This window comes from Theropithecus gelada, chromosome 1 (assembly GCF_003255815.1).
Source record: "Theropithecus gelada isolate Dixy chromosome 1, Tgel_1.0, whole genome shotgun sequence".
Classification (NCBI taxonomy): Eukaryota; Metazoa; Chordata; class Mammalia; order Primates; family Cercopithecidae; genus Theropithecus; species Theropithecus gelada.
Window position 1 is genome coordinate 34,896,640 of NC_037668.1, and position 12,978 is coordinate 34,909,617.

Below are 12,978 nucleotides of genomic sequence, written 5' to 3' on the forward strand. Positions count from 1 at the left end.
TTTTTTTTTTTTTTTTTTTTTTTTTTTTTTTTTTTTTGAGACAGAGTTTTGCTCTTGTTGCCCAGGCTGGAGTGCAATGGTGCAATCTCAGCTCACCACAACCTCCGCCTCCCTGGTTCAAGCAATTCTCCTGCCTCAGCCTCCCGAGTAGCTGAGATTACAGGCATGCACCACCACGCCCAGCTAATTTTGTATTTTCAGTAGAGACGGGGTTTCTCCATGTTGGTCAGGCTGGTCTCGAACTCCCAACCTCAGGTGATCTTCCAACCTCGGCCTCCCAAAGTGCTCGGATTTAGTATGATTAAAAGCTCCTAATAGGCCACAGCCCCAGGCTAGGAGCTGAGTATAAGCATATCCAATTCTTCAGCAACTGGTAAAGTATTTTAACCTCATCCTCAAAAACCAACACATAACATTCGAGGGAACCAGCAAATTAATGCCTCCATCTTGAAATGAAAGAAAATGGGCCCCCAAGAATTAACTAGAGTGCACTAGGTCTAAATTGAGGTCTTCAGATTCCTTGTTCAGTGCCAAAGTAGCACTTACAAGGGAAGCAACTCGAATTCAAAAGGAAAGCTCTTGGCCGGGCATGGTGGTTCACCTGAGGTCAGGAGTTCAAGACCAGTCTGGCAAACACGGTGAAACCCCGTATCTACTAAAAATACAAGAATTAGGTCAGGCACGGTGGCTCACGCCTGTAATTCCAGCACTTTGGGAGGCCAAAGCAGGTGGATTACGAAGTCAGGAGTTCGAGACCAGCCTGGCCAAGATGGTGAAACCCTGTCTCTACTAAAAAACAAAAAAAATTAGCCAGGTGTGGTGGCAGGCGCCGGTAATCCCAGCTATACAGGAGGCAGAGGCAAGAGAATTGCCTGAACCTGGGAGCCGGAGGTTGCAGTGAGCTGAGATCGCGCCATTGCACTCCAGCCTGGGCGACAGAGTGAGACTCTGTCTCAAAAAAAAGGAAATACAAGAATTAGCCGGGTGTGGGGCAGGTGCGGTGGCTCATGCCTATAATCCCTGCACTTTGGGAGGCCGAGGCAGGCAAATCACCTGAGGTTAAGAGTTCCAGACCAGCCTGGCCAACACGGCGAAACCCTGTCGCTACTAAAAATACAAAAAATTAACCGGGCATGGTGGCACACGCCTGCAATTCCAAAAACTCGGGAGGCTGAGGCAGGAGAATCGCTTGAACCCGGGAGGCAGAGGTTGCAGTGAGCCAAGATGGCGCCATTGCACTCCAACCTGGGCAACAGAGCAAGACTCGATTTCAAAAACAAAAGGTAAGTTCTTATTGTGATCTGGAAACAGGAAGCAATTTTTTTTTTTTGAGATAGGGTCTCACTCTGTCACCCAAGCTGGCCTGCAGTGGCACAATCACAGCTCATTACAACCCTGACCTCCTGGACTCAAGCCATCCTCCCACTTCAGCCCCCCAAGTGGCTGGACTACAGGCACATGTCACCATGCCCAGCTAATTTTAACTCTTGTAGAGACGGAGGTCTCACTATGTTGCCCAGGCTGGTCTCAAACTCCTGGGCTCAAGCAATCATCCTGTATCAGCCTCCCAAAGTGCTGGGATTACAAGCATAAGCCACTGTGCCCAGACAAGAATATTTTTGAGAAAACAGTCTTGTAAGCAAGTCTGAGTACCTTACTGTTTAAAATAATTTAGCCTGGCCGGGCATGGTGGCTCAGGCCTGTAATCCCAGCACTTTGGGAGGCCAAGGTAGGTGGATCACTTGAGGGGAGGAGTTTGAGAGCAGCCTGGCCAACATAGTGAAACCCCAGTCTCTACTAAAAATACAAAAATTAGCTGGGCGTGGTGGCAGGTGCCTGTAATCTCAGCTACTCAGGAGGCTGAGGCAGGACAACTGCTTGAACCCAGGTGGCAGAGGTTGCAGTGAAACGAGATCGCGCCGCTGCACAACAGCCTGGGCAACGGAGTGAGACTCCACACACAAAAAAAAAAAACTTTAGCCTGTGAAAGACAAAATCAAAAGTTGACTATTGTTAACGACCATAGTAGCATTCATCCACTGCCTCCTGCACTGGGCATAGTTCCAGAAATTAACAGATGCAAGCCAATCACTCTGCGGGTGCCCCCACTCCCATGCAGGGAAAAGGCGGGCTGAGCACTGGGTACACGCAGGCCACACACACTTCCCTCCCGTACCTTTTGGAGAAAGGCACCTCAGATGTCACGGTGATCTTGCTCTTGCTCCTTTCGATGGTCACCACCCCTCCACCAAGGTTCCCAGCTTTTCCGTTCACTTTGATCCTTTCTTGCAAAAACTGCTCCTGTAGAAATCATTAAATTGACCAATGAAGTGACAGGTTCATCTGTCTTAACAGAATATTTTATTTTTTTGTCTCCCAACACTGAACTAACATCGTTTCTTGTTTTGGTTTTGGAGACAGTCTCACGCTGTCGCCCAGGCAGGAACGCAGCCGCCCAATCACAGCTCACTCCACTCTCAATCTCCCAGGCTCAAGTCTCCACCTCCCAGACTCAAGTGATCCTCCCACCTCAGCCTCTCGAAGTGCTAGGATTACAGGCATGAGCTATCCCACCTGGCCCCAGCTAATGTTATAATCTTTTTTTTTTTTTTGAGATGGAGTTTAGCTCTAGTTGCCCAGGCTGGAGTGCAATGACACAATCTCGGCTCATGGCAACCTCCGCCTCCTGGGCTCAAGCAATCCTCCTGCTCAGCCTCCTGAGTAGCTGGGATTACAGGCACTCGCCACCACGCCCAGCTAATTTTGTATTTTTAGTAGAGACTGGGTTTCTCCATGTTGGTCACGCTGGTCTCAAACTCCCGACTTCAGGTGATCCGTCCACCTCTGCCTCCCAAAGTGCTGGGATTAAAAGCGTGAGCCACTGCACCTGGCTTCATTTTTTTTTTTTTAAGAGAAGGAGTCTCTTTATGATGCCCAGGTTGGTCTCAAACTCCTGGGCTCAAGCGATCCTTCCACCTCGGTCTCCCAAAGCGTTGGGATTACAGGTGTGAGCCACCACGCCTGGCCCTAATATCTGTTTCTTAAATGTTCAGTCTTTTTAAAAAATGGTAACAAATCCCATTTACATACATACTATGAGACGACATCCCACTGTAAACATACTTGACTTCTTCCACACAAGGTCAACTATGCCTCTCCATGAAAGGCTTAGTGGGCAACACAAGAGTAGACAGGAAACCCAAGGCTAAATTTTTATGAGATAAGCCTGTAATCCCAGCACTTTGGGAGGCTGAGGTGGGTGGATCACCTGAGCTTGGGAATTTGAGACCAGGCTAGGCAACATGGCAAAACCCTATCTCTACAAAAAATACAAATATTAGCCAGGTGTGGTGGCATGCACCTGTAGTCCCAGCTACTCAGGAGGCTGAGGCAGGAGGATTGCTTGAGCCCATGAGGCGGAGGTTGCCATGAGCCGAGATCACGCCACTGAACTCCAGCCTGGGGGACAGAGAGACCCTGTCTCAAAAAATACATAAATAAAACAAACTTTTACAAGGTACGTGCAATCAAAGCTAAAAGCAACTTCTGAATCTAAGGCGTATAAAACACTGTTCACAGCACTATCAGAAAATAAGCCTTCAACCTAGTAGAAAGAGCAAAGACATAGTGACCGAAACAATTCTAGACCTGGTCCAGGGCCATGTGTGGTACAGCAGAAGCAGCAGTCACTCAGGAGCCTGAGACATTCTCTGCAAACTCCTGTGTGGGCCTCGGCAAGACTTTCACCTCCTTGTTGTGCTTCAGAAAGCTTTGCCCAAAAAGGACCTTTTTAGTTGTTTTCTTGCTATTGCAATGACATGGAGTCCCTTTCAGCTCAAAATTCCTATAATTTTCTATTTAAAAACTGCAGTACAAAGTATGTTAACTGGCTGGGTGCAGTAGCTCATGCCTGTAATCCCGGCACTTTGGGAAGCCAAGGCAAGAAGATCGCTTGAGCCCACGAGTTCAAGACAAGCCTGGGCAACTTAGTTGGAAAATCCTTTTTCTATAAAGAATTTAAAAATTAGCTCAGTATGGTGGTGCATGCCTGTGGTCCCAGCTATTCCAGAGGCTGAGGTGGAAGGATCACTTGGGCCTATGAGGTTGAGGCTGCAGTAAGCCAGGATCATGCTACTGCCCTCCAGCCTGGACAACAGACCCTTTCTCAAAAAAATAAAAATTTGGGATGCTGAGGCGGGCAGATCATGAGGTCAGGAGATCGACACCATCGTGGCTAACACTGTGAAACCCCATCTCTACTAAAAATACAGAAAATTAGCCGGGCGTGGTGGTGGGCGCTTGTAGTCCCAGCTACTCGGGAGGCTGAGGCAGGAGAAGGGCGTGAACCCAGGAGGCGGAGCTTGCAGTGAGTGGAGATCGCGCCACTGCATTCCAGCCTGGGCGACAGAGCGAGACTCCGTCTCAAAATAAATAAATAAATAAATAAAAATTTGGGGCCGGGCGCGGTGGTTCACGCCTGTAATCCCAGCACTTTGGGAGGCCAAGGCAGGCGGATCACAAGGTCAGGAGATCGAGATCATCCTGGCTAATACAGTGAAACTCCATCTCTACTAAAAACACAAAAAATTAGCTGGGCATGGTGACAGACGCCTGTAGTCCCAGCTACTCGGGAGGCTGAGGCAGGAGAATAGTGTGAACCCAGGAGGCAGAGCTTGCAGTGAGCTGAGATCACGCCACTGCACTCCAACCTGGGTGACAAATAGCAAGACTCCTTTTAAAAAAAAAAAAAATTTGGCTGGGCACAGCGGTTCATGCTTGTAATCCAAACACTTTGGGAGGCCGAGGTAGGCAAATCACCTGAGGTCAGGAGTTCGAGACCAGCCTGGCCAATATGGCAAAGCGCCATCTCTACCACAAAAATACACAAATTAGTTGGGCATGGTGGCGCACGCCTGTAATCCCAGCTACTCGGGAGGCTGAGAAAGAGAATCACTTAAACCTGGGAGGTGGAAGTTGCAGTGAGTCAAGATCACGCCACTGCACTCCAGCCCGGGCAACAGAGTGAGATTCCGTCTCAAAAATAAATAAATAAAAATAAAATAAAATGGCCAGGCGCGGTGGCTCACGCCTGTAATCCCAGCACTTTGGGAGGCCAAGGCGGGTCGATCACCTAAAGTCGGGGGTTCGAGACTAGCCTGACCAACATGGAGAAACCCCATCTCTACTAATAATACAAAAATTAGCCAGGCGTGGTGGCAGGCGCCTGTAATCCCAGCTACTCGGGAAGCTGAGACAGCAGAATGGCTTGAACCCAGGAAACGGAGACTGCAGTGAGCCGAAATTGCGCCATTGCACTCCAGCCTGGGCAACAAGAGCAAAACTTGGTATCAAAAAACAAATCAAATAAATAAAATAAACAGTATATGTCAACCAGAGATGGGGCACAGAGTGATTAGGTCAGAAATCTTGAATTCTGCATCTCAAGATTCATAAATGACTTAGGTTTTCTATCCTAAGGAGGCTTCCAGAAGGAAAGACAATCACACAAACAGATGAGTGGGCTGAGGGAATGGCTCAGAGGGAGGAAGGCAGGAATAATGCCAGAACAGGGCCACCATGTGAATACCAAACTGGAAGACACCAAAGTTGAGAAAGAGGAGGCCACAGAGAAAAGCCAGAAGTCACTGGATAGAGAAAGAACTAAGGAAATAAGGGATTTCTTGAAGGACACAGATACAAACAACATCTACATAAAGGCAATAAACTAAGAGATTACCCAAATTCCATTCTGGATAATTCGTGACCATAATTATTTTGTGTTTAAAAATTATTTTTGTTGTAATGATACTGATCCTGGCAATAGTTCAACCTTCTGGAGAATTTAGAGCGAATGCAAATTTAGGAAACTTCTGCACACAAATCTGAATCTCCCAAACATGGCTATTAGAGGAAAAAGAATAAAATGTCAAAACCAAACTGCTGAGTCAAATGTGGCAGAGGGATTACTTAATATTTCTAGATTGCAATAAGATAGAGGAATATTGGGGAATGGGCTAAACACAGGGGCAAAAAATCAGCACAGAGCAAGATGTGAGGGAAAAAAAAAAAAAAAGCTCCAATTACAATTTAGCAAGCAGGGTACTTGAAATACCAAAGCTCAGATGCTTCATATCATAGAAAGCTTCGGGAACTGCTACCACCTGTCCAAAGCTCCACATCTAAGCAGTGAGACCCAGGACAGAGGCAGCCCACAGTTAGGATCAGGGTCCCTCACTTATGCTTAAACACACCAAAGAGCAAGGGGGATGCCATGGACCCGATGAAATTTGTCTGTTTCTCAGTAACTTTTTTTTTTGTCTTTGAGACGGAGTCTCACACTGTCTCCCGAGATGGAGTGCAATGGTGCTCTCCACCTCCCATATTCACGCAATTCTCCTACAGGAGCCTCCCGAGTAGCTGGGATTACAGGTGCACACCACCACACCCAGCTAATTTTTTGTATCTTTAGTAGAGACGGGGTTTCACTATGTTGGCCAGACTGCTCTCGAACTCCTGACCTCATGATCTGCCCGCCTCGGCCTCCCAAAGTGTTGGGATTATAGGCGTGAGCCACCACGCCTGGCCTGTTTCTTGGTAACTTTTAAGTAAAATCATTTGTGGAAACTAAAGGAGAAAAACAAGATGGTCCTCTAACACCCCTGTGCTAGAGTCCTTCTTGCTTATTCTAAGTCCATCTCCTTTTACTCCTCACAACTGTTGCACACACAAGAGGAAGCAAGACTTGGAAACAAACAAGTAATCTGCCCACATTCCCAGGGTGAAATGATAACAGCCAGACCTGTGAAGCTGCCTATAAGCCTGAAAACAGAAATGTACCCCAATAGGTTTTCTCAACACTATCTCAAAATGTTCGTCACCACCTGAGTGGCAGTAAGGATGTAACTTACAAAATTGGCAGCATCCATGATTCCATCTTCTACAGGGTGGGTGCAATCAAGAGTGAACTTCAGAACCTGCTTCTTTTTTTTGCCCCCCTTCGCCACAAGTTTTTTCTAAGAAAATACACAAATGATAACAGAGATGAAGATTCAATCAGTCAGAAAAACGAGATTAACAGAACCAGAAATGTCGTAGGTATAAAAGTCCATACAAATACAAAACTCATGGAGCTGTGCTCCCTTTGCAAGAGGGCCAAGAGGCATCACTGCCTGAGTGCCAGAGGTGTAATGAGGGCAGATGCTGCTCTACAAGTTTGGGGCCTGGGGTCATGCGCTTTTGAAGGGAAAATCATTCTAGCACTCTTGACCCACTCAAACTTTCCAGTCTCCCCAATCTGTACAGGCATGAAGGTCTCTTACTTTATGAACCACAATGAAATGAACATTTCCTTTTATTTGCCCTAACATTCCCAGATACAATTTCAAAAAATACTATTTTATTTTTTTCCAGAATTAGAGTACAGGCATACAAAATGTCTTGCATACCCACAATTTTCATGTGAAATCAATCCTTCTCCTACATGTTCAGAGTACCGTCCTGATACATCTTAGCTCATCTCCCTTCATCCTGTCTCATCCACCTTTTCATGAAGGGAGTTGCAAAGTATTCTAGCTGCCTGTCCACTCCAGCTCGGACAAGGTTAAGGCTAAAACCTAGAATCTTACTACAACACTACCGTCAAGAACTTCTGACATTTTGATTCATTTAGTCTATGCATTAGTACTTCCAAACCACCCGGCAAAGCACATCCTACAAGGTTCCAGTTTCTTCACTTATGAAGAGGCTTGTGTTAATCTCATCCCTCTACAAACCTGACACCATTAATGCACCTGTGCATCGTACCAACCTGTACCTTCACGTTTAAAAGCTTTGCAGAACTAAATAGACCTTTCCAAGAACACATCTTACCTTCCTTCCTTTATGTTTAAAAGAACTTCATCTAAAACTTGTGTTAACTGGATCAACTTTATTTTTTTACGTCTCTTCCCAGTAACAATCTAAGAGGGATGCTTTAAGATCTATTCCGAACATACACAATCAATCAAGAGACCTACCCACAATGGGCTTGATTACTTTTCCATCAAAGTTTTAAACCAAAATGCATTTAAAAGCCCAACCAGACAGAAAGAGCAGAAGAACCGGAAATGTTAACCAGGGAGTCCCAACAAAAGAGAAAAAGTAGGATCTTGGGACATAGAACATGGAAAAACAACTTTCTCAAATAACCTAGGAGGGCGCCGCACAGCCCAGTCCCAGCCTAGCTACAGGAGAATGGAATGAGAGCCTTCGCCCTACACCACCCGTAGCACCCGTTCGAGTCTGTGCAGTGCGCCCTGATAAACTAATTTCCTCCGGGGACTCTAAAAAGCTCCTCAAACCCCGGCCTCCTCTCCGAAAGCAGGCCGACCAAGCCGCCCTTCCGCGGATTCGTCCGAGTCTTGGCCGTGCACTTCCGAATGCGCGGCTCCCCAGGGTAGCAGGTCCCGTTCTTCTCCGCCCTCCACCCAGGTAATCAGGCCGCGGGCCGGGGTCCAAGAACCAGTGGCCGGCCCAGCCCGCAGTCTCCAGGCTCCAGCTCCCCGCTGGCCCCTAGCTGGGGCCCGAGCCCGAGCCCCGGCCTCCGAAACCTCCCGGATCTCCCTCACGGGCCTCGGGCCGCGGCCTCCTCCGCCTACAACGTGCTGGGATCGGCAGGGGCTCTGGCCCGCTCCGGTCGACCTGCCAGCCCACCCCAGCAGGACGCTGCAGGGCGCCGTCCCCAGCAAGCCTGGGTAGATGCCGGGCTCGGCGAGGCCCACGTGCCTCCCCTGGAGCCGAGGCCTCACGCGGAGCCATACTAACCACTGGAGCCATGGCCGCAGCGGAGTTAGAAAGGGAGGTGAGCGAACTACGCAGACGCAAAGAGCCCGCAGCGCGCAAGGCACGCAGGGTCCAGGCCGCACTAATCGCTTTACCACGCCCCTCGTCCGCCACCATTTCTCTTGGTTATGTACGATAGGGGAGCGATTGGTTTTCCCTTAATGCAAAACGCGTCCTCTCCCAGGCCTGGAGGGTTTCGGGGGAAGGAAGGAGGCCGGGCGGGCTGTCCCACTGCGAATGATCGTAGGGGGGAAGCCAGACTGGACGAGCCCAAAAACAAATAAAGGGATTGGCTTTACTTTTTGAAAGTCTTGGGAAGAAAAAAGAAATAAGGAAATTCACTATACTGTAAATTACCAGCTAGTGGGATGGGAATCGAATCTACTAACTTGGGGAAGTGGGGAAATTCCTTCTGGCCACAGGGAAATTTCGTTCAGAGGTCCCAATGCCAGACCACCATGGCTTCCTCCTACTTAAAAAGCCCCAGTTTGGAAGTTCATGCCCAGGGGCTGTCTCTCAGCGCCTGTCCTTCTTGCTGCCGCCAAGCCGCCCACCCGCTGATCACCACCCCCTAGTTTCCCAGCCCAAGCCTTCTAGTTTCCCATCCCAAACCAATATGTAGTTGAGGACCACCGGGAGATCTGGAAAATGCAGATTCCAATTCCAGCGGTCTCAGTGGCCTGAAATTCTGCATTTCTCACAAGCTCTCAGACGACGCTGATGCTGTGAGTCCATGGACCGCATGTGGAGAAGCAAAGGTCCTCATCCCCAGGCCCACAGGTCCCTTGAACTGGGCTACTTTGCACCCACTCACCCCCTGCGTCCTCATGGAATTATATTACAGGATCCTGAATTGTCAATCACTCAGTGGCACACACTCTCCACTCTCTTTACCTGGCTTCAGTGTACTCACCTAGCAAAAGTCCAGTCACTGGAGGAGACACTGTGCTGATGGGTCTAGCTTTCAACTCAGGCCTCTGGGGCCGGTTCACCAAGCTCCAAAGCCACGTGTTCTTTTTGGCTCTACAATGCCCAGGCTGGGCCCCTGCAAACACTTCTGCTTTCCAGCTGATCCCGGTTTGGCTCTATCAATAGGGGGCTTTGCTTCCTGCTTGTTCCTATCCTGTCTGGTGTCACCCACTCTTGCTTCTTTATCCTGGAGGTGGCAGTTGGAACATTCTGGAAGCAGCAGTGGAATCCAGTCTGCACTTATTCCAACATGTGCAGAATCAGCCTTGTTTTCTTCTCCTCAGAGACACCAGCCCTAGCGAAGCAGCACCCTCTCCTCAGATGTCTGGTTTCACCTCCCCGTCCCCCTCCTCAGGCATCTACATTTTACTAATACCACCCTACCAGTGGTAGCTACTTCCTGCAGTTGCTACTGTTGGTATTGTACCCCGTCAGTTACCTAAACACATCTGTATACCTAGGTAACAATCCTTTATATTAAATTATCTCAGTTAAAAACTATTGTTGTCTTTTGACTGGACCCTGGCTGATAATGGACCCTAAGCGAGCCCTCAGGGCTATTGACAATCCTAAATCTCTCCCCCAAGGGACTATTTCCCTTTTTTTGTTGTTGTTTTGTTTGTTTTGTTTTTTTGTTTTTGTTTTTGTTTTTTGAGACAGAGTCTCGCTCTGTCGCCCAGGCTGGAGTGCAGTGATGTGATCATAGCTTACTGCAGCCTCAAACTCCTGGGATCCTCCCACCTTGGCCTCCCAAAGTGCTGGGATTACAGGCATAAGCCACTGCACCTGGCCCAAAAGACTATTTCACACCTCAGTCATAATGTCAGCCCTTCCTTCCTAAACCTCCCTCTCAGCAGTTGACTTTTATTGTTCTTTCCTTTTTCTTTCTTTTTTTTTTTTTTTTTTTGAGACGGAGTCTTGCTCTGTCGCTGGGGCTGGAGTGCAGTGGCTGGATCTCAGCTCACTGCAAGCTCCGCCTCCCGGGTTTATGCCATTCTCCTGCCTCAGCATCCCAAGTAGCTGGGACTACAGGCGCCCGCCACCTCACCTGGCTAGTTTTTTGTATTTTTTTAGTAGAGACAGGGTTTCACCGTGTTAGCCAGGATGGTGTCGATCTCCTGACCTCGTGATCCGCCTGTCTCGGCCTCCCAAAGTGCTGGGATTACAGGCGTGAGCCACCGCGCCCAGCCCTTTTTTTTTCTTTTTTTTTTTTTTTTTTTAAACAGGCTCACTCTGTTGCCCAGGCTGGAGTGCAGTGGTGTGAACATGGCTCACTGAAACCTTGACATCTTAGGCTCCAGCTATCCCACCTCAGCCTCCTGAGTAGCTGGGACCACAGGTGTACACCACCACGCCCAGCTGCATGTTTCATTTTTTTTTGTTTTGTTTTATTTTGTTTTGTTTTGTAGAGAGTTGGTGTCTCACTATGGCTATGTTGCCCAGGCTGATCTAGAACTCCTGGGCTAAAGCAATCCTCCTGCCTCAGCTTCCCAAAGCGCTAGGATTACAGGTGGGAGCCATCACAGCCTCCTTTCATCCTTATCTACTCTTGATCTTTAGACAAGACCCATGCTCTTCCCTTTAAATATGACTCCCCATGCCAATGTGTGCAGCCTCTAGCCCTCCCTGGACTCCCCACAAGTGCAGCCAGTGGCATCTTTGGCATCTCTAGACTAGTGTCCCGTAGATCACCCTCACCCCCATGAGCCCATTCTCACCTCTTCACCCTCACCCCCATCTCCTCACACTCAAACCCTCATCCCTCACCCCACACCCCCTGCCCTGCCCCCACCTCTCCAGCCTCACCCCCATCCTCCATCCTCACTCCCATCCCATGTTCAGTCCCATTCCCCACCCTGAGCTCTTTCATCTGCAACCACATTGATCTTCTAGTCTCTAAATGTCTTCCCATTTCTGGGGCTTTGCACTTGTTCTTGCCTCTGCTTGGAACTTTTCCCAGCTTTTCTTTTTTTGTTTGTTTTTCTTTTCAGACAGGGTCTTACTCTGTCACCTAGGTGGGACTGCAGAGGTGCAGTGACAGCTCACTGCAGCCTCAACCGCCTGGCTCAAGCGATCCTTCCACCTCAGCCTCTCAAGTAGCTGGGACTACAAGCAGGAGCCACCGTGCCCAGCTAAGTTTTAGTATTTTTTATAGATAGGGGGAGTCTTGCTATGTTGCCCAAGTTGGTCTCGAACTCCTGGGCTCAAGAGATTCACCCACGCTGGCCTCCCAAAGTGCTAGGATTATGGGTGTGAGCCACTATGCCCAGCCTTCCCGGCTTTTCTTAATTTCTTATCCTCTGGGGGTCTCAAGCTTAGTTCCCCCTCTCTGCTCGTGGTTACCTAGTGTGGTCCTCAGCTCGAGCCCCTCCCAGCTGCCCTCCATCGTATGATCCTTATTTATTTATTTAATTTTTTAGGTGGAATCTCGCTGTGTCACCCAGGCAGGAGTGCAGTGGTGCCATCTCGATTCTCCTGCCTCAGCCTCGCAAGAGTAGCTGGGATTACAGGCCTGCACCGCTACACCCAGCTTTTTTTTTTTTTTTTTTTTTTTGACTCAGAGATCTCACTCTCACTCAGGCTGGAGTGCAATGGCGCGATCTTGGCTCACTGCAACCTCCACCTGCCAGGTTCAAGTAATTCTCCTGCCTCAGCCTCCCGAATAGCTGGGACTCCAGGTGCGTGCCACCATGCCTGGCTAATTTTTTGTATTTTTAGTAGAGATAGGGTTTCACCATGCTAGCCAGGCTGGTCTCGAACTCCTGATCTCGTGATCCACCTGCCTCGGTCTCCCAAAGTGCTGGGATAACAGGCATGAGCCACCGCGCCTGGCTAATTTTTGTATGTTTGGTAGGGATGGGGTTTCACCATGTTGGCCAGGCTGGTCTCGAACTCCTGACCTCAGGGTGATCCACCCACCTCAGGCTCCCAAAGCTGGGATTACAGGTATGAGCCACGGCACCCGGCCTATCATCCTTATGATTTTCCTCCAAGCATTTAATGCAGCCTGTCATTATTTGTTTATTTGTGTACTTGATTAACCTTGGCTGGTGTGTTCCCTTCTACGTGCCCATGGTAGATGCTCCATAAATACTAGTTGAACAGATGCAGACATGAATGAATGGATGAACGAAGCACTCAACTCCTACTGGGAAACTAATGCATCATAAGAGTGTTGTCCAGATTAAA

General features: G+C 48.7%; 1 protein-coding gene across 6 annotated transcripts in view; it reads right to left on the bottom strand.

The window, feature by feature from the left end:
- The window catches only part of RPL22 (ribosomal protein L22), a 15,840-nt gene extending 5,746 nt beyond the window's left edge, over positions 1-10,094 (bottom strand). Inside the window, exons 1-3 of one of the 6 annotated variants that reach the window (XM_025384263.1) lie at positions 9,734-10,094; positions 6,909-7,013; positions 2,177-2,301 (exon numbers count right to left, since the gene is read on the bottom strand). In XM_025384263.1, the coding sequence (XP_025240048.1) occupies positions 2,177-2,301; positions 6,909-6,926 (143 nt within the window). In that variant the 5' untranslated portion in view covers positions 6,927-7,013; positions 9,734-10,094. Of the gene's footprint in view, positions 1-2,176; positions 2,302-6,908; positions 7,014-8,015; positions 8,990-9,733 lie in introns of those variants that run through there. The other 5 variants (XM_025384271.1, XM_025384253.1, XM_025384235.1 and 2 more) reach the window with 5 other exon arrangements.
- Positions 10,095-12,978: the final 2,884 nt, after the last annotated feature.